The 21,067-nt window shown below is 33.1% G+C and overlaps 1 protein-coding gene and 3 pseudogenes across 1 annotated transcript; all 4 read right to left on the bottom strand.

Annotated features, from left to right (window-relative positions):
* Positions 1–712: 712 nt before the first annotated feature.
* LOC145609595 (7-deoxyloganetin glucosyltransferase pseudogene) lies at positions 713–3,936 on the bottom strand (annotated as a pseudogene).
* A 1,714-nt stretch (positions 3,937–5,650) lies between these two features.
* LOC145608138 (7-deoxyloganetin glucosyltransferase-like) lies at positions 5,651–8,340 on the bottom strand. The gene is made up of 2 exons (XM_081663743.1): positions 7,742–8,340; positions 5,651–6,753 (listed from the first exon to the last, which is right to left on the bottom strand). The coding sequence occupies exons 1-2, from the start codon at positions 8,286–8,288 to the stop codon at positions 5,810–5,812; spliced, it is 1,491 nt and encodes a 496-aa protein (XP_081519869.1). The 5' UTR covers positions 8,289–8,340; the 3' UTR covers positions 5,651–5,809.
* A 3,629-nt stretch (positions 8,341–11,969) lies between these two features.
* LOC145609238 (cytochrome P450 CYP94D108 pseudogene) lies at positions 11,970–13,986 on the bottom strand (annotated as a pseudogene).
* A 904-nt stretch (positions 13,987–14,890) lies between these two features.
* LOC145609594 (cytochrome P450 CYP94D108 pseudogene) lies at positions 14,891–16,689 on the bottom strand (annotated as a pseudogene).
* Between the last annotated feature and the right edge of the window lie 4,378 nt (positions 16,690–21,067).

Raw genomic sequence — 21,067 nt, 5'->3', positions numbered from 1 at the left:
GAACTAGTTACATCGCAGATTTGATCAACGATCGCCTTTATAAAAAATCTTCATCTGAAGCAATACAATCTGTGAGTTGGCACTAATTCGGCTTGAGATCCACATATGAATAGTTGTTTGGGTGAAAAAACTCATATGGCCTTCGAGACACTTTTGGAGATTGTGAAACCCTAAATCTTCAAACTTTGACAGACGAACAAACAAATAAATTAAACCTAATAGTAGATCAAACTCCACAATAAAGATGTGATCTTTTATTGAAAGCAATTAAAAAGTTTTTTGGGGCTTACCACCGGTAAAAATACGATGGAAGCCCCCTACAAAAATTTACAATTGAGATCAGAAGAAAAGAGATTGAAGAGAAAGAGAGAGAAGGAGAAGATTGAAGGAAAACCTTAAAAAAAAAGAAGAAAAATCTAGCAATGGAGGCTAGAAAAATTCTCCCAAGGGAGAAACCCTAGAGGGAACCAAAAAACCCTCCCAAGGAGAAAACCTAGAGGGAACCGTGTTTATAAATCATGGCCTAACTATATGCTTCGATTAATAAATTAAAATATATATCAATACGTTACAATATATTTAAAATATATAATTATAGTTCATATATAACTTGGCAATATCTAATATAAAATATACATGGATTTCTTAATTAACTTTTTTTGAGTTTAACATAACCTTCCCATGATTGACAACATACAAGATTAAAAATCACTTATTGATGTACTTTTAATACATTATTAACTATGTTGTTCAAATTATCATACGAGGATCCATGTGAACTCATGGTTACTTCTATTGCAATGTTTCTCCACTTTGCAACCTTCGTCCCCATCTCTTTACCATTTTCTGTCTCCATCAACTCTTTCACCATCCTCTCAACATAATCTCTTTTAACTTGTTCACTCATCTTCATACCAATGCCAAGACGATTACAACAATACCAAAAATTAATCAATTGGTCCGCGGCCGATGGCCAACAAATCATTGGCACCCCATAACTTATGCTCTCGATTGTTGAATTCCAACCACTGTGAGTAAAGAACCCTCCAATCGAAGGATGCGCTAATACTTGCTCTTGGTCACACCAAGTGACTAGCACACCCCTACCATTTATCTCTTCCTTAAATCGATTGAATTCGATAGCACAACTCTTTTCAATGACTTGATCTGATCTTACAATCCATAAAAACTTTGTAAGACTATTTGCAAGCCCCCATGCAAGTTCAATGAATGTCTCTTGGTCGACTCCAACAAGGGAGCCAAAACTTACATAGAGAACAGATTTAGGCTCTTGAGAATCAAGCCATTTCATATACTCATCACAATCTTCTTTATTAGATATACCATTTGCTCCAATATTAATGGTATCCCTTGTTGATATATGATGATCCACCATCAAATTAAGGGGTCCAATTGGATAAATGTTAGGAGAAATGGTGGAGAGGTCTTCTAGGGCATCATGTTCCAAGGCATCAAATGTGTTGATGAGGATGGCTTGGGACTTATTGAGAGCTCTATGTGCATTTGACATAACAATATTGAGCATCATATGATTCATATCGTTTGGATTTATTGTTCTTATAAAAGTTGGCATGTCTTTTAAGGATATACCCTTCAAACTTGGTATCCAATCTATTGACTTTTCAAGATAACCATTTGTGAGGCAACTTTCATCTGAAAAATAAACAGCTAAACTTTTATCAATCAATCGATTAAAGCCTTAATCCCATAAGTGGGGTCGGCTACATGAATCAAAAGTTATTATTTCGTGTTGTAATAAACAGCAAAACTTTTATGTTTAGGACAAAGTAAGGAATATCAACTTGGAAATCATAGTTTTGGACTTAGGGTCTGTTCACATTTACTTAATTTCAATTCAGTTCAGTTCAGCTCTAATCAGTTCAGTTCAGTTCAAATCAGTTCAGTTCAGTTCAGTTCAGCTCTTAATTTCCCTCTCACATAAAATATTCATTTCAGCTCAATTCAGTTCAGTTCAGTTCAGCTCTAATCAGTTCAGTTCAGTTCAGTTCAGTTCAGTTCAGTTCAGTTCAACTCAATTCAATAAATGTGAACAGGCCCTGAAAAAAAAAAAAAACCAAAAAAAAAACAAAACATACCTGTCCTATTTTAGTGGGAAAATGCGACATATGTTAAGGCTAACGAGGCCTCAAAGAAATTGATTGTTTTGTTCGTTCGAAAGATGTACATGGAGTATATAATACTATACACCAATACAATTTTAAGGAGTGTTTAAGTGATGAATGTGTATGTTTTTGTTGTAAAAAACGTGCAATTTTGATTTGTTTAAGGAGAGTGTTGTATGCTTGTACGATATGACATACTTCCTCAATTCTTTTTTACTTGACCTGTTTCTTTTATCACGTTTGTCAATGCAAAACTTTAGCGATCAATAACTTAAGTTCTACATAAGTAAAATTATAAAAGTTGTATATTATTACTTATTGAGACAAATTAAAAAAGATCCCACATGAATATATTTTTCCTTATATATCATTCATAAAAGACAGTCAAAGGAGGGGTGGTGAATAGTGCAAAAGTCAAAGCGGGTCAAGTAAAAAAAGAACGGAGGAAGTATACAATAATGGTTGTTGTCGTGTTTGGTGATATTTTTTCCTGGTGCGATAATGTCGATCTCCTATAATTACATGTGGTGACATGATGTCTATAATTTATATACTACCTTCGTTACATATTATTTGCAACGATTTGACAGAAAGTAGAGAGAGAAATTTTCTAATCGTTGCAAATAATATGTAACGGAGGTAGTATATTTTTTTATTTTATTATTGTAACTCATCACTTGTCTACTAATGTCCTTAAATAACTCATGTGTACTTGTACATATTATTTGACCAGTCCCGACCCTAAATTAATACGAGTACTCAGTAACATGTTATCAGATTCTAAACATAATTTACTAGTATATTGTTCGAGCATGTATGTATAAATTGCACCGCTATATAATTAAACTTAGGTCTCGTTCTCTTCACCTTAAAAAAATAATATTAAATAAAATAATTTCAGTTCAGTAAAAATAAGTTCAGTTTAGTTTAATTAAGTTCAGTGCGGTAAAAATAATTTCAGTTCGGTAAAAATAAGTTCAGCTCAGTAAATTCAGTTTTCTTAAAGAAGAATTATAATAGAAAATCAGTAAAAATAATTTCAGTTCAGCAAAAATAATTCAGTTCAATAAAAATAATTTAAGTTCGGCAAATATAATTTTGTTTCAGTAAAAAAAAAAATTTAGTTCAGCAAAAAAATAGAACGGGGCCTTAGACCATTAAATTGAAACAATAATGCACATTAGTAATTAGTAAAACAAAAAACAAATTGATCAAGGATATTAAAATTCAAAATCAAAGTATATTACCTTGAAGAGGTATGATACCCTTGTCAAGAAGCTGGCGACAATGGAAATAAGCCAAAAGGCTACAAGCACTAGCAGTCTCAAGCAGCACAGCAGGAATCCCCAATTCTTCAGCCACTTTTAGTGTAAAAGAAGACATACCAACATCGCTAATCATACAACTAACTCGCGGTTGCAAACAATTACTATTACTATTGTTACTATTATTGTCGAGTTTTGTCACTAGGAGCTCCTTAAGCGGGAGCTCCATTTTATTAGTGACAATAGAGTTGATGACAGAAAGAATATCTTTTGGATCGTCGTCTTCTGGTAAAGACTCAAACCTAAAGAAGGGATGAGTCGTGTTACCAGAAGAACGATGGTGATCTTTGAACAAGGTTTGGTGTATGTGATGCGTGTTTATGAAAGTTATGCTAAAATCGAATTTAAAATGAAGGAGTTGAGCAAGTTTTAGCATAGGCCTTATGTGACCTTGTGCTGGAAATGGTACGCAAACAACATGATTTTCCATTACTAGTAAATTTACTATACTATAGACAATGAAATATATGAACAATTTGATTTCTTTGATTATTTTAGTAGCGGAGTTTGCAATTTAAGGAGAGAAACAAGTGAAGCGAGATATATATAAAGATCATTCTTGAATCTTGATAGTAGATCTGAACTACTCCGTAGCATTTATTTACTGTCACATTTAATTATATTAATTATTTAGAGCAATAATATTAATAATTGTTTCATTATATTATTTAGATTAAGTTGACTATTACAATGCCTAAAAAAAAAAAAAGTTTGACTATTACAAAAACATCAGTCTGTCATGATTCATGAATGTACAATATAAAATAAAACTTGTGAATTCATGAAAAATCAATTTTGTCTTGCATCATTGCATGCAAATAATTAACGTATATAAATAAGCGATCTGTTTCACATGTTTGACCTGGGTTTTGTCTCTTTTTGACCGTTTGATTATGATTTAATTCTTCATTTTATATTATACGCAACATTTTATAAAAAATAATTAAAAAAAAAAAATTATACGCAAGACATACATTTTTTAATTATTAGAAAAAAAATAAATTCGAAAATAAAATTATATACATTCTCTATTCCATATTATACACAAGATATACATTTTTTAATTAAAAAAGTTTTTGATATATACAAAGTGCGTATACTTTGTATAAATCAACATTGTAATCAATATTGTTTACATGTGAATATGTGATTTAGATCTATATATCCTCCTCCTCACGTCCTCAATATGTGAACTAGATGATGTAATTCCAATCCTACGTATAGTACTTTTTCCATATAGATCTTAATAGATTGTTCTCGTATATTATACTCCGTACAATTTCGACTAGAAACGTTTCGTAATGCATTACTTTGACCGTTAATATATCTTAAATTATGCTTTAACAATTATCAAAAAAAAAATATTTTTGAAATTACAAAATGAGATTGACTCAAAAACAATCAAAATAATAATATTTATTATAATTTATACTACCTATTAAAAAGTATTTCTAAACAAGCAGCAAGCTTAAGTGTTAGGTGACGCTTTTCCTTAATTTATACTCGTATTGTTTTTTCATTTCGTGTGTTAAGATATACTTCGTATGAATTACACAAGTAAAGATTTGAACCCACAACCTTAAGTTTAATGTAAAAAAAATAAAGTTCAAACCAACTTCTAAACTATTGCCATACATATTACTTCTTACTCTTTCAACATATAAGGATTTGGATTATAGAATTTATGCGGTAACTCAGGGTGTTGCCCGAGCCTAAAAGCTACAGAGTAGTTATTAGTTATAAAATGTGTTCAAAGTTAGCATAGGAAAAATGTCAAAAGTCAATATAATTATGAGACTGATTATCATCGACGTATCTATTTTGCACTATTGTTACAACTGCACGAGAATAAGGCCCCGTTTATTTCACCTTATTTTTGCTGAATTGAAATTATTTTTACTAAACTGAAATTTTTGTTGAACTTAAATTATTTTTACTCAACCAAAATTAATTTTATTGAACTGAGATTATTTTACTGATTCTTTATTATATTTTCTTCTTAAAGGTACTAATTTTTGTTGAACTGAATTTATTTTTACTGAACTGACCTTATATTTACCAAACAGAAACTATTTTTACTGATCTAAAACTATTTTTGTTGAACTCAAATTATTTTACCGAATATTATTTTATTAAGGTGAAGTGAACAGAGTCTAAATAAATTTTATTATAATAAAGAGCTCAAGAGTAATAACAACCCATATTTTTATTTTACACGATAGCACCGATCGTTATATAGAATTTAATACATGCATTCTAATAAAGTAAATACGACACTATTACTCCTTTTATGATGAGGAAAATGCTAAACATTTCTTGCGTGATTAATACTTGTATGATTTAATCTGAAAGAAGTATGTCATTGACTACGTTCTCTAAATTAACATATGAAGATCCATGTGGAAAAGTGGTTGCTTCTTTTGCTAACTGCCTCCACTCCATGGCTTTCTTTTTCATCATCTCCTTGCCATTTTCTTCCTCCATCAACTCTTTCACAACCCTCTCAACATCATCTCTTTTCGCGGCTTCACTCATACTTACACCGATGCCTAGATGATTACAACAATACCAACTATTAGTACCTTGCTCGGCGAAAAATGGGCAACAAATCATTGGAACCCCATTACTTATGCTCTCAATCATCGAATTCCACCCACAATGTGTCACAAACCCTCCTATAGAAGGATGACCTAACACTTTCTCTTGGTCACACCAACTTGTCAATAAGCCTCTTTCCTTGATCTCTTCCTCAAATTCAATGAGAAAATGATTATCATTATTTGACCCAATAACTAAATCAGATTTTACAACCCAAAAGAAATTGTGATGGCTATTTGCAAGCCCCCATGCAAACTCAACAAGTTTTTCTTGGGTCAAAACTACAAGTGTCCCAAAATTTACATACAAAACTGAATTGGGCTCTTTGGAGTCAAGCCATTGGATGTAGTCAAGATCTTCCTTAGGGCTAGGCCCAATGGGCCTTATATTCTCATCTTTTGGTACTATATGGTCTACTAATAAATTTAGTGGCCCAATTGGGTAGATATTTGGTGAAATGGATGAGAGTTCCTTAAGAACATCTTGCTCTAAAGCATCAAATGTGTTGATAATGATAGCTTGTGAGTTGAGAGCTCTATGTTCACTTGAAATCATATAATTCATCATCTTGTCATTTGGGTCTGTGGTCCTAATAGAGGTCGGCATGTCCTTCAATCGTATTCCCTTCAAACTTGGTATCCAATCGATAGTCTTATCAAGATAACCGTTTGTGAGGTAACTTGAGTCTGCGTATGAAAACATAAAATAATGATGGAAGTATTAGATTATGAGTGCAAGGCTGCAATTAAGTGGAAGAATATACTCACTAAGTCCCAAAAAGTTTCATTTCTTTTGGACATATATATATATAATAAAATATGGGTAAATTGATAATAATTTAAAAACATCTTTACAATTACAATTATTGCTTATATATTATTAACAAAAGATAGGTCAATATAATAATTAGATGTATGTATAGTGTATTAAGTATTAAGGGCTTGTTCTGATTGACTGAACTAAGCTGAATTTAACAGAACTGAACTGAACTTGTTAGAGCTGAATTGAACTAAACTGAATTGAACTGAGTATTTTATGAGAGAAGGATATTAAAATAAGAACTGAACTGAACTGAATTGAAAATAAACTGAAGAGAACAGGCCCTAAGTCAATAAAAGAGTGGGATGGAGAGAGTATGACAAAGTGTCTATCAAAATTTATAGAGCATAATATAATAATATATACTTGGTACTATTGAATTAAGAGAATAACAAAATAAAGTAAAGTAAAATGTCAAAGATCTTATTCCTCCAAAGTATATGATTATTAATAAAGGTTTAAATTAATCTCTCATTATGAAAGGAGAATGATGTATTATTGTAATATATTCTTTGAATCTTTCAATAAGATACTTCGTATTAAGCTAGAGCGACAGAATTGACTACTTTAAGTTATTCAAAGTTGAAACAATTAAGTGGCGATTAATAGTTTGTACATATGACAATTTTTAATCAAAAGAGTAGCATAATAACAGCAACAATAGCATTATTTTCGACCACATTTTCAAATTCTAGCTAATTAGTCAAAAGTAAAGCTACAAGTTGGAGAACCCTCTTTCTACGTAAATTCATTTTTATTTTTTGGGTAAAATATTCCAAACAAAAAACAAAAAAAAAAAAAAAAAAAAAAAAAAAAAAAAAAAAAATTCAAAGGAAAGAATTGACTCATACATACCTTTGAGAGGTATAATGCCCTTATCTAGAAGCTGACGATGTTGCAAGTAACCCATCATTCCACAACCACTACACGTCTGCAACGCCACGGCCGGAATCCCCATCTCTTCGGCCACGTCAAGGGTGAACATCGACATCCCTACATCGGAAACCATACATGTCACCGGTGGCCTCGTATCGCCCTTAGGCAAACATTGGTAATAATCCTTACTACCAAGTTCTAAAAGGACTTTCTTAAGGGGAGGTCCCAAATGATTATTTAAAATAGAGTTGATCACGGACATGATATCTTTCGGGTTGGTGTTGTTGTTGTTGTCGTCGTTGTTGTCATCGTTACTTACGGGTATGGACTCGAATCGAAAGGTAGGACTAGTAATGTTTTGATGGTAATAATATTGTTGAGATTGAAATAGGGTTTGATGATTATGTAGAGTGTTGATGAAGGTAATGTGGAAATTAAATTTAAAATGGAGGATTTTAGCTAATTTTAGCATGGGTCTTATATGACCTTGTGATGGAAATGGTATGCAAACTACATGATTTTTCATCTTGCTTAGGATTTTTTTTTTTTTTTTTTTTGCTCTCTAGCTAGTTTTTATGTTTTTTGCTTCTATGATGATGATATTTATACTGCTAAAGACTGATGGGGAGTGTAAGGGTAACGTTTTGTTTTTTTTTTTTTTGGTTTTTTAAATAATTGTTATAAAAAGGTTAGTGCATTAGTACTAAGTAATTAAGTCAAAAGGTCAAATAATGTTGACACACTACTTAATTAATGATTTTAAGATTTTATATATGAGTGATGATAGCATTTTAATCATACTACTATTGTACAAAAGCCTTTAATTTCTATTTACTATTTCGATTTGAACAACAACAAAAATGATGTAACTATTTTAAAATAGATGTATCAAGTTTATTAGTATTTTACCCTTTAATCAATCAAACTTTATATATTTTTTTTAGGTTTATTCCTAGCTAAATAATCAATCAATACCTTGTTAAGTTAAAGTCTGTTCTGATTTACTGAATTGAGCTGAACTGAACTGAAGTGAACTAAATTGTTTATGAGAAAAGGAAATTAAGAGTTGAAGTTGAACTGAACTTATTAGAGCTAAACTGAACTGTACTGAATTGATTGGAGCTGAATTGAGCTGAAATTAAGCTGAAGAGAACAGGCCCACACTATTTTTCTTTTTTTTTTTTTTTTTTTTTTTTTTTATAATTCACATTACATATTTAGAAAACGTGATTTTTATAGGGGATATTATTTAAAAAACGTATGAAGGTTGGAATTAGAATAAAGGTGACGACAAAAAATTCCTCTAAATCGCCCCCACTCACCACCAAAAATCCACCTAATCCAAGCACCCTCGAACTGAAATCCAAGATTTAGTTTGTAATCTAATGCGAAGCAAGGTTGATCACAAGTACACAAGGGCCATTTATAAAAAGAAGAATGCGACACTTGACCATCTAGGCAGCTTCACCTCCGCATGGTGGCAAAGCAATTTCCTTTTCACAATCACGACTCGACAGGACGACAAGGCATTCTTAGTTAGTGGCTCTGGCTCACAGTGAGCATTTTGCTAAAGGCTAACATGCCATTTTATGTGCGAATTTATAATATTATTAGGTGTTTTAGTGGGACTAAGAGCCTGTTCCGATATACTGAGCTGAACTGAACTCTACTGAGCTTTGTTGAGCTGGACGGAACTGAATAGAGCTGAAATGAATATTTTATGAGATAAGGAAATTAGGAGCTTAACTGAACTGAACGATTAGAGCAGAGCTGAGCTGAACTGAATTGAACTGAATAGAGCTGAAATGAATACAATGAACATTTTGCTAAAGGCTAACATGTCATTTAAGTGCGAATTTATAATATTATTGGGTGTTTAAGTGGTACTAAGTACACTTGTAGTTTGTTGAAATATAGCTTTTTCAAACAACATATGTAAATGTCCTGATGAAATAAGAAAGATTTAAATACTTTATAAGGTCAACGGCTAAGGCTGCGTCTTTCATTGTTATACTCTATATGGTCTTAGAGAATAGATCATCCTCAACATTGTAAAGTGGACTCTCTCTCTTTCCAAGCGGTTTCCACCACTTTTTCTCTCTATTCCCATGTAGATGGCAGAAAGTAAATAGGACCTACACCACCCCTCTCTTCTATGTACTTTTACCTTTTATTTTTATTTATTTATTTATTTATTTATTTATTTATGTTTTTAATAGACTTTTACCTTTTAAATAAACATAAATACGAGTAGTAAATTCCCTATAATATTGTTAGACATTTGTTACAGTTAGACATTAGAACTTCCTTGGGGTCGAAAATATAGGAAAGTATTAGTAAAGTTTAGCCATGTTATGGTTTTCAAATATCACTAATTTTTATATGTGGCTGGCCACATGGTGTGGCCAGTCCGTTTCATATAACGGACCCCGTTATACCAAACGGGTCCGTTATTTTAAATTTTTTTTAAAAAAAAAAAACGTGTCTTTCTTTTTTTTCATTTTATTACATCAAAAGGTTCTTCTTTCCCAAAGTTTTCTCATTTTCTCTGTTCCATTTTCTCTCTCCTCAAACTGTTCTTCTTCCATTTTCTCTCTCCTCAAATTCTTTCTCCTCTAAATTGTTCTTTTCATTGATAATGACTAAAATCAAGATAATCTTCCCTAAGGGAAAGAAAGGATCGACATATACGCTGAACTCTCCTACTTCTTATATAAATCAAACCCTAATTTTAGTAATTTTTCGATTTTCCTGTCATTTATGCTCTGCAATTTGAACAAGCATCGAGAGATTGTTTTTGGTGGTGTGAAAGAATTCGTGAGTAGAAATCAAGCAATTTATGAAGAATTTCTAGAGAATGAAAAGAAAAAAAAAAAGGCAGATGAAATGGAGGCTGCTAAGAAGATGCTGGAGGAGCTTGCTAATGTAGAAGATACAGCAATATTTACTTTTTTCATCATGTAGGGATTACTTTTTAAAATTACAGTGTACTTATTTTAGGGGTTACTTGTTGGTTTTATAGGGAGGGGTTACTTGTTGATTTTACAAGGGTTGTTTGTAAAGTTTTAGGGGGTTACTTGTTACTCATAGTTTATTAGGAGTTACTTGTTAGTTTAATTTTACAGAATTTGTTGTTAAGTTAGAGGGGTTACTTGTTAATTTTTGTTAAGTTTCAGGTGTTAGTTACTTGTTAGTTTTATAGGGGTTACTTGTTATTTTTAGGGGTTACTTGTTAATTTTTGTTAGGGTTACTTGTTTATTTTAGTGGTTACTTGTTAGTTTAACAGGGGTTACTTGTTAATTTTTGTTAGGATTACTTGTTTATTTTCGGGGTTACTTGTTAATTTTTTGTTAGGGTTACTTGTTTATTTTAGGGGTTACTTGTTAATTATACATGGGTTACTTGTTAATTTTTGTTAGGGTTACTTGTTTGTTATTGTTAGGGTTATTTGTTTATTTTAGGGGTTACTTGTTAGTTTAACAGGGCTTACTTGTTAATTTTTGTTAGGGTTACTTGTTAACTATTGTTAGGGTTACTTGTTTATTTTAGGGGTTACTTGTTAATTTTTGTTAAGGTTACTTATTTATTTTAGGGGTTACTTGTTAGTTTAACAGGGGTTACTTGTTAATTTTTGTTAGGGTTACTTGTTAATTTTTGTTAGGGTTACTTGTTTACTTTAGGGGTTACTTGTTAATTTTATAGGAGTTATTTGTTAATTTTTGTTAGGGTTACTTGTTTATTTTAGGGGTTACTTGTTAGTTTAACAGGGGTTACTTGTTAATTTTACAGGGGTTAGTTATTAGTTTTACAGGGGTTACATGTTAATTTCTTCAATTTCATTGTATCTATTTTCATCTTCCAGATCCAATACCTGATTACTGGTTTGGATTTCGAGATTCATCAAAGAATCTTCAATTTGTTCGATCTTTAATGATTCTTGTGAATCAGGTAATTTTTCGAATTCTTCTGCCATTGTTATTCTTGAATTTCTGGAAGAAAAATTGTGTGAGGTTTCGCTCAATTTTCGCATTCGTTCCTCGTAATGAGTTGTTATGGGTTTTAAGGTTTAGAAATTTGCGCGTGTTTTGTTGAGCCATTTTGTTCAGCGCTTGTTTCCTAATCCCGTTATACGCGCGTCGTTCTCCGTTATTTTGCTGACTTGGAAGCAGGCCACACCGTTCAAATATATATGCATAGATATATAAAGAATGTTTACATAAAAATATATATGTTTACAGTTTACATAATATATCTCAGGTTTGAATGTGGATTTTTTTTTTTAAGGTACATAAAAGTTACTTAAGTTAGGATAATAAATCTTCTCTAAGGCACGTGGAATTTCATGCTTGAGGGGGGTATAATCGTATAAGATATCGACCTCTCAACCAAAGAGTATACAAATATTGCTACTTCATCCGTCCCTTAATTCAAAACCTCTTTCTAGCATTTATTACCACATAATAAAGAGATATAGGTTTTTAATTTAGGGACGGAGAGAGTATTAATTAAGAATTTCAGGTGCTCACAACTTCACATTATGCTTCTTTCTCTTGCTTAATCTCACAGGCAAACCATTTTTCATCCTTAGTGTCAATGATAATAAGTAATCTGGCCGTTTCTCTTTCCCTAACACGTCCACATCAAATTGTTCCAACACACTAGCCACTATAGACTTCATTTGTATATAAGCCATATCCTTACCCAAACAAACCCTTGGCCCGGCATGAAAAACCGGGTACCTAAACGGACTATCCGACTTAAAAACCTCGTTTTCCAACCACCTTTCGGGCTTAAACTCATAACAATCTTTCCCCCAAATACCCTCAATACGGCCCATTGCATATATATGGTACATAACAAACCAACCTTTTTTAACCCTCGTCCCATCAGGCAAAACATCATCTTCTAAACACGCCTTTGTATCAACAGGTACAGGTGGGTATAATCGTAATGATTCAGATATCACCGCGTGTAAGTAATGCATTTCTTGTAACTCCTCAAAGTCATAGGTACTTCCTATCGCTTTCCTGTTTCGAACCCGAATATTATCGATTTCCACCCGAATTTTCTCAACAACATCCGGATTATGTGACAATAACCAGAATAGCCAACTGAGACCCGTGGACGTGGTATCTTTTCCTGCTAGTATAACACTTATAACAACATCCCTCAAAAATTTAGTGGAATTTGTAACAAAACTTTGACTATTATCCGACATAGCATCAATAAAACGGGATAATAAATCATCATATTTTTTACCTTTATTTGACTTTTTCTCCTCCAATCTCAACCGTATGATATCGTCAGCGTACTCGTGTACGGTTACGATTGATTCCATCAATTTATTTTCCGACCCAAAATTAAAAAGCCTCTTTATTTTCCACAACATAGGAAGTGCATACAAAAAACGTCCCGAACTTAGCTCCGTGGCATCATTAAAAGCCCGCATAAACTCGGACTCGCTTGAACCAGACCGGTTCAAGCAGCCCGGGTCCACATTAAATGACAACTTACACACATTATCGAAAGCGAACCGCTCGAGAACGTCTTGTAGGTCCAAAACCCGGTTTGAACCCGATGCCTCTTCTAATATCGGATTAAGCCGAGTAGTGATCTCAACTTGAACCGAGTTGAGTAGGAAGTTTCTCAGGGTGCGCATGTTAAACGCAAAACTCGCAGTTTTGCGTTGCAAGCGCCATAATGGGCCATCAACATTAAAAATGCCGGTGCCCAAGAAGTCTTGTAGGATTGAGAGAAACCGGGGCCCTTTCGGGTAATTCTCAACCCGGGTTTTAAGAATATGCTCTACGTTGGCGGGGTTGGCGGTGAGCACACCATGGGTCCCGCCAACGGAGCGGTAAAACTTAGAGGTGTAGGTGGGTATAGTAGACAAAACATCGGTAGACCATTCGAGAAAACAATGGCGATTACATAAAAAGTCCGGTATCGTACCGAAAATCGGGTATTTCCTAAAGCCATCATAATGGATAGTTTTAGGTTTAAGGAGGATGAAATAGAGTAAAGTAACAAGGAAAAGGGTTGTAATAGAAAGGATAACAAGATTGATATCCATGGTTTATTTTTTTGTTAGAGAAAATTATGATAAATGGGGTTGGTGACATGTATATTGTTAGAGAATATTGTGGTAAATGTGTGTTATATTGGGAAAAAAATATCTGTCAAAAAAATTTAAAGATTTGTGGGAAATTGTAGTGTTTTTGAATCAAAGTTTAGTGTTTAGCGTTTTGATGTCATTGGATTGGAGTAATAAAAATGTATACACTTGGCAATTGCAATACAATGCAATGGTCTTGGAAGATAAGGTAAGTGTTGCTTTTGTTGGAAATTACAGAAATGTAAGCTTGCATTTTGTTTTACACTGATTTAACATAAAGTACTATATAGTATATACTTTATATATGAACGAATTGGAATAATAATGCTGTATTTTTAAGAAGAGGTTTTACTTTCTAAATTTCATAAGTGTAATAGCCAATAGCCCAATGATAGGGTGGAATCGTGGATGAATATAATCATAACTCATAATAAGCATACGAAATCATGCACTTACACCTTTTCAAGTTATGCACCATACAATCGGTTATACTTTGCTAGCTTATTAGATACAATGTGTTGGTTTATTGCTTCAAATTAGTCTAATAAATTAGTTATAGTTTGTAGTTGTGGGTTTAAACGTGGCTAAAAATTAGGAGTTAATGATTATTATTGTTGAGTTGTATCCGTTAGTGGAGTATAGTTAGGCATTTTATGAATCATGTGATCATGCTCCCTTTATATAGCTTTATGTTGTTATTTTCATTGGCTATATATAATGCCTTGTATTACCGTTAATTAGAGTAGAGAAATCAATGCAATTAATAAAATATTTATCTCTCATATCTCTTTTTAGTTTCTACACAATGAAAATACAACAGATTATAAAATTTGATCATTTGACTTAAATGAGCACTATAATTTTTAATGAAATACTCCATAGAAAAAATTTAATAATAATTTTGTTTATTTCTATTTTAGTTAAGTGAAAATGGATTAGAATAGATGTTGTAGCAAGGGTGATTGGAAGACCAAAACTAGATGTTATAGCCCAGAGTCGAGCCCCAACTCCTAACTTTACGCATCGTTTTCGATATGTTGTGGTGATATACTTTAAGGTGAAGTATATCTTAATATCTGATCTTTGTATCAATTACAAGTATATATTCTTTCTGTATCATTATATAATCAAAAATAAAAAAAAAATTTAAAAAATGCAATATATGTTAAACAGTTAATAAGCATGTAAAGAAATTTGTAATCAAAATTATTCCGTTACATTATATTTGCAATATTATTATTTCACCGGCACATTAAGTTTGTCTTGCCTTTACTTTAACAGGAAGTCCATTTTTCATCCTTAGAGTTAGTGACATCAAATATGTAGGAGATTTCTCTTTTTCTACCATATCCACATCAATTGTTCCACCACACAAGCTACTATCGACTTCATTTGTAGATATGCCATTTCCTTCCCTAAACAAATTCTTGGACCCGCATGAAAAACGGGATACTTGAACGTATTCTCCGGTTTATAACAACCGTTTTCATCTATCCATCTTTCGGGTCGAAACATTAAGCAATCCTTACCCCATATGGTCTCCATTCTCCCCATACCATATGAGTTATACGTGACAAACCAATCCTTTTTAATCTCTGTACCATCAGGAAGCACATCGTCTTCCAAACATGTTCTAGTATCTATAGGTACAGGAGGGTATAATCGTAAAGTCTCAGATAATGCAGCATGTAAATAATTCATTTCTCTTAGATCATCAAAATCATACGTATCTCCGACTTGTTTACCAGCTTTAGTCCGAACCTCACCAACTTCGGACCGAATCCTTGTCAAAACATCGGGATATTTGGATAACAACCAAAAAAACCAGCTTAATCCCGAGGACGTTGTATCCCTCCCAGCTAGGATAATACTTATCACAACATCCCTTAGAAAATTACCATCTTGTTGTTTACTTTCATCGGCAAAAATAAAACGTGACAACAAATCTTGAGAATTCACATTACTATTATTTTCTCTTGATATTTCTTCTAACCTCGTCCGTATAATCTTATCAGCAAACTCATGGACGGTCTTGATTGACTCCCTCAACCTCTTTTCCGACCCTACATTTAAAACTTTCTTTATTTTCCATATCAAAGGTAGAGCATACATGAAACGCCCGGCACTAAGTGTAGCGGCATCCTCAAAAGCCCACATAAATTCGGACTCACCCGACCCGTCACCCGCCAAGCAACCTGGGTCAAAATCAAAGGCCAACTTACAAACATTATCAAAGGCGAACCGCTCGAAAATATCTTGTAAATCCAAAACCCAGCCTGAACCGGATGCTTCATTAAAAATAGGAATAAGTCGTGTTTTAATCTCAAACCTTACACTCTCTAGGACAAAGTTCTTAAGGGAACGTTTGTTAAACTCAAAACTGGCAGTTTTACGTTGATGGCGCCAAAGGTGGTCGTCGGAGTTAAATATGCCGGTACCAAGGAAGTCGTAGAGTAAAGAGATGAATCGAGCTCCTTTAGGGTAGTTGTCGAAACGGGTTTTTAGGAAATGTTCCACGTTGGGAGGGTATGTAGTGATGACACCGTGCACCTTGCCAGGGCGGAAGAAGATGGAGGTGTGTGTGGGAAGTGGAGAAAGGATTTCGAAGCTCCAATCGAGGAAGCGGTGCCGGTTTGCTAAGAATTGTGGTAAGGTGCCTAGGAAGGGGTATGTTTTGAAGCCAAGTGGTTGTTTCTTGGTGTTTGGAAGGTGGTATAGTATGAAATATAGTGAAAGAAGTATGATGAGAAGAGCGTAAAGAATGGGAAAAAAGAAGATAAGGTGTTGATGTTTTTGATAGAGAATATCCATAGAATATTCTCATCCTAGGTTTAGGATATATTTTGTATAAGATTATCTTTGATATCTGTACATATCTTATAGTTACCTAATATGATTAGGTTTCTCATTGTAACCCTATAAATATTGATCAATGGAAATCACTCTGATTAAGGAGTTTATATTATCTGACAGTTTTGCTCCATTGTTTGATTTTTGGGAAATAATGAACGAAGAATTAATAATTAAGCTCTAAATAAGTTGATAATAATCAACTAGATTTGGAAATAGTGGTGATAAACCATTATACGTACATTGCTTTTGTTGTTTGTTTCTTTTTCTTTTATAAAGTAGCTAGGCCACAAATGATTTTGTTGTTTGACAAAATGATGAACATTGATGTAGATGAAATTTAATTCTCGTTTGGTTAATCGAGATGAGAACGTTATAAACATTAACCTAAATTCAAAGTAGCTCAAACAAATTAGCTACTTCGTTACTGTTTTTTTTTTATTTTTTTGACGGGAAAAGATAAACACTCACTTGTAAAAGCTGCAAGACACAAACTTTAATGTAGACGAGATTCAATTTTAAATTTTAGTCACCATTGATGGTCGAGATCTTTAACAATCATTCACGTTAAATATCTTGTTTGGGGTTGAAAGAAATTGTGGCATGAAAACAAAAACATGACATACTCTTAATAAAGTAGCTTTGGATTTTGTGTTTGTAATTGAGAAATATTTTAGATAGAATTGCTTTTACGTAGTATCAATAATTCAATATGTGTGTGGATGCAATGCTTGATATGCAAAATGCAAAGCGCAAAAGCCAAAAATGAGAAAAAGTATTATCTTTAATTCAGCTTTTTTTAGCCGTAAAAACCGTAAAATAGGTAAAAGTATCATCCAAGATAGTCAACAACAATGATAATGATAATTCATCCTAATAAGTAGCAAATTTGTGATTATTATCAGAGAATTTATCTGCTTAGCTATTGTACTTGTATATTGTATTTGATTAATTTACACACTAACTTAGCTCCCCGTGCGTTGTCAACTTTATATTCTAAAAAAATTTAATCATAATCACATTAATTACTTTTGAAAGAAATATTGTAATTAAATTATCAACCTCTACTTTTAAGTTTCGAAAGTTAACAATTTTAGAAATAAAAGCTATATCTACCACTAAAGATCCCCAACTAGGCCATTACATTGCTGAATTCTCAATTTTTGTAATAAGCGATTGTTTGACGAAAAAGTTACTCAAAATCTAGTGCCGAGCATGCCCTTAGAGTAATAGCCAATAGGCTGGGGTGGATGAATGAATAATTGAATATATTCATAAGCATATGAAATTATACACTTTTATTTTTTATCTTTTTTTTTTAATAAAGCATTTTTGTCTCTCCTTATTTAGGGTTATTATAAGTCATATTTTAATTTTAAAAAAATGTAAATTTAACGGATTTTTCACCATATACCACTGAGTTAAAGCTTAATTCACCATATACCACCAAAAACTTTCTAATACACCATGTACCACTGAGTTTAACATAAATGTCACAACATGCCCTTAATGACTAACGCCGTTAACTCCGTTAGTCATTAAGGATAATTGTGCCACGTGGCTGTCACTTATTGGCTCTTATTAATATTATTTAATTAATTACTTAAATAAAAAGTTAAAAACTTTTAAAATAAATAAATAAACCACCACCAACCTAGCCACCGCTGCCCCTTAGCCTAGATAACAGCCTTGCCCCCACCGGCGCTACCATGTCTACACCGGCGCCACCTCCCCATCGACAACCACCATAACTCACGACGATCCACCTGAACTCGCCCATCCCTTTCCCCTAAACCACCATCCTCTCAAGTCCCACCCTAAAACTCGAAAAAACCTCTCTCCGGCTACCAAACCCACTTATCGGTGCCCAAACCAACGCCGGCGAACCTTAGTCACCTCTCAATCTTCGAACTCCACCCCTTTCCCCCTTCTGAACCACCATTCCAAAACCCTATATATAACCCCAAAATCAAAATATAGGGTTTCGATTTTGAGTTTTGGGATTTTGGGTTGGTTGTTTGCAGCTAAATTAAACGGCGGCGACATGAGGGAAGGGGGTCTGGGCCGCCGGCATTAGGTTTCGACATGGTGGTTTTTGACTTAGGTGGAAGGGACGGGGGGGAGGCATTTTAGGTGGGGAAGGAGGGAGAATTTGGGTTGGGTATGGTGGATCAAGGGAGAGATCCGTGCACCGATGTAAAGCTGGGTGAAAGTTGGCGACGACCCGGTGGTGGTTCAAGGTTGGGAGCGGGCGGCGAGGGGCTGGGCTGCTAAGTGGCGATTGTGGGGAGGGGATATGGTTGACAGTTGGTGGTGGTTTTATATATTTTTTTCTCAATTATTTTTTTTTAAAGTTTTTTAATTATTTAATTGATTAATGATTTAACTAAATAGTTTAAATAAGAGCTAATTAGAGGCTGCCACATGTCACATTTAACTCTTCATGACTAACGGGGTTAAGAAAAAGGGCATGTTGTGACATTTATTTTCAACTCAGTGGTACATGGTGTATTACAAAGTTTTTGGTGGTATACGGAGAATAAGCTTAAACTCAGTGGTATTTGGTGAAATTTTGTAAATTTAATATGTGTTTAGTATTTCTTGGTGTTTAAAGAGGCACAAGGGTCGTTGGTAATATGATGAAAATTGATCCTGCTACAACCCTCTTAATTGGTAGTATAACTCTAACTAATTAAGCCATTCATCACTCTCATTTAAATAAGGTTAATATGAGCGCGCATGAAATAATAACGAATATATACTCAATAATTAATCAAAATGACCATCGTTTCTAGATCATACACTTACCTTTATAGGAAACTTGGAAAACCGTAAAATAATGGTGTTCAAATTATTTTGATGAGTGCCAACACCATTTGTAGAGTTTGTACTTCTTTTTATCAACACTTTTTATTTATACCCGGTGCATAATAGGATCGTACACCCAAGAGTCGTTTTTATGCTCATTTGATAATTTTTGGGAAAATGGAAAAGAATAATAATCCCACCTTCGGGTTCGCATTGGATTTTATTATTATTTTTTTAACTTTATTTAGCTAAAAATATCTCTTTATCTTCTTATTCTTCCATGTGATTTTCTACAACTACATGCATGTGCAATCGTGGAAGATCCTGTGTTGTGCTATGATGAGGCTCATTGATGCGATTTTGTCAATAGTTTCTCTCTAGGAATTGGTAAGATAGTTTCGAATTTGATATCAATTAAGGAAGCATACAAACAGCTCAGGTGGGAAGAGGTTTTTGGGTGGTGGTTATGGTGGTTGCCATGGGGGGAGGGGTGGAGAGGTGGGAGGATTTAGAATTATAAAAAAAAAAACTGGTCTGATGATAGGTTGTAGGTCAGCTCAAATGACCTGTTTAAAGAAGATGTGTGTCAAAAATGGGATTATTTCTGGAATAATTGAAGGTAGAATTGTCTTCGAAAGACTACACAAAGGTGGGATTATTCTTTTTTATTTTTCCTAATTTTTTTGGCTCATTTTTTATTTTTAAATGAACAAAAACTATTAATTGAGTGGAAATACCTTTGAATGCATCTTCTATCTAGCTCTGGTATATATAATTTTTTTATATTTTGAATAGGGTGATATGAAGAACAATTACAGATGTTATAACTTTGACTACGACGAATCCGAACTTTGATTTAAGACTACGAACTAAATTTTTTTTTAAAAAATATTGAATTAAGATATCATCGTAAGTTATTCAAAACCTTTAAGGGTTTTGTTCACTTGCCACATCATCATCATACAAACTCCCTAATCAACAAATCTATTACTACCTCCGTAAACGGTTATTTGCAACATATAATATAAATGGATGCTAACTAGCTATTACGTGCAACAAATGTTTTTTTTTTTCCTTTTTAGGTAATCATTTCTCTCTATATATCTCTCTCTTCATCACATGCACCCAACTTTTTCTCTCTCCATTTCACTCTCACAAACAAATTTTGCCTAGGAGTCCGCAAACACCTACTTTTTTGCAAATAATAGTTAACGGAGGTAGTATTAACAACAGATAAACAAGTTCAAAGGTTTATGTATGGGAACCATTTATTATAAATTGTACAACAGTAGATAAACAAATAGAGTTGTCATGTCAATACAAAGTAGAGTCAACTTAGACACTTGTCATTGTATATTTGTAATATATTTGGAATGAAATAAGAACCGGTTTGTAAACACATACAACCTCTCCTTTTACAACTTTCGTCAACAATAATAAGAAGTTTTTAAACAACCTCTGCATGACTACATATATAAACCTATTATTACTAATTTACTATTGCCCTAAAAAAATACCCACTTTTTTTTTT

Source organism: Chenopodium album, chromosome 23 (genome assembly GCF_948465745.1).
Source record: "Chenopodium album chromosome 23, dcCheAlbu1.1, whole genome shotgun sequence".
NCBI classification, from domain to species: Eukaryota; Viridiplantae; Streptophyta; class Magnoliopsida; order Caryophyllales; family Amaranthaceae; genus Chenopodium; species Chenopodium album.
This window is presented reverse-complemented; position numbering and strand designations above follow the sequence as displayed.

What these genes read in the sequence shown, in the direction of transcription:
- LOC145608138 (XM_081663743.1), bottom strand. Translation starts at nt 8,288, where the DNA reads ATGAAAAATCATGTAGTTTGCATACCATTTCCATCACAAGGTCATATA. An exon ending in GGGCATTATACCTCTCAAAG is followed by an intron (nt 6,754 to 7,741) that starts GTATGTATGAGT and finishes TTTCATACGCAG; the next exon opens with ACTCAAGTTACCTCACAAAC.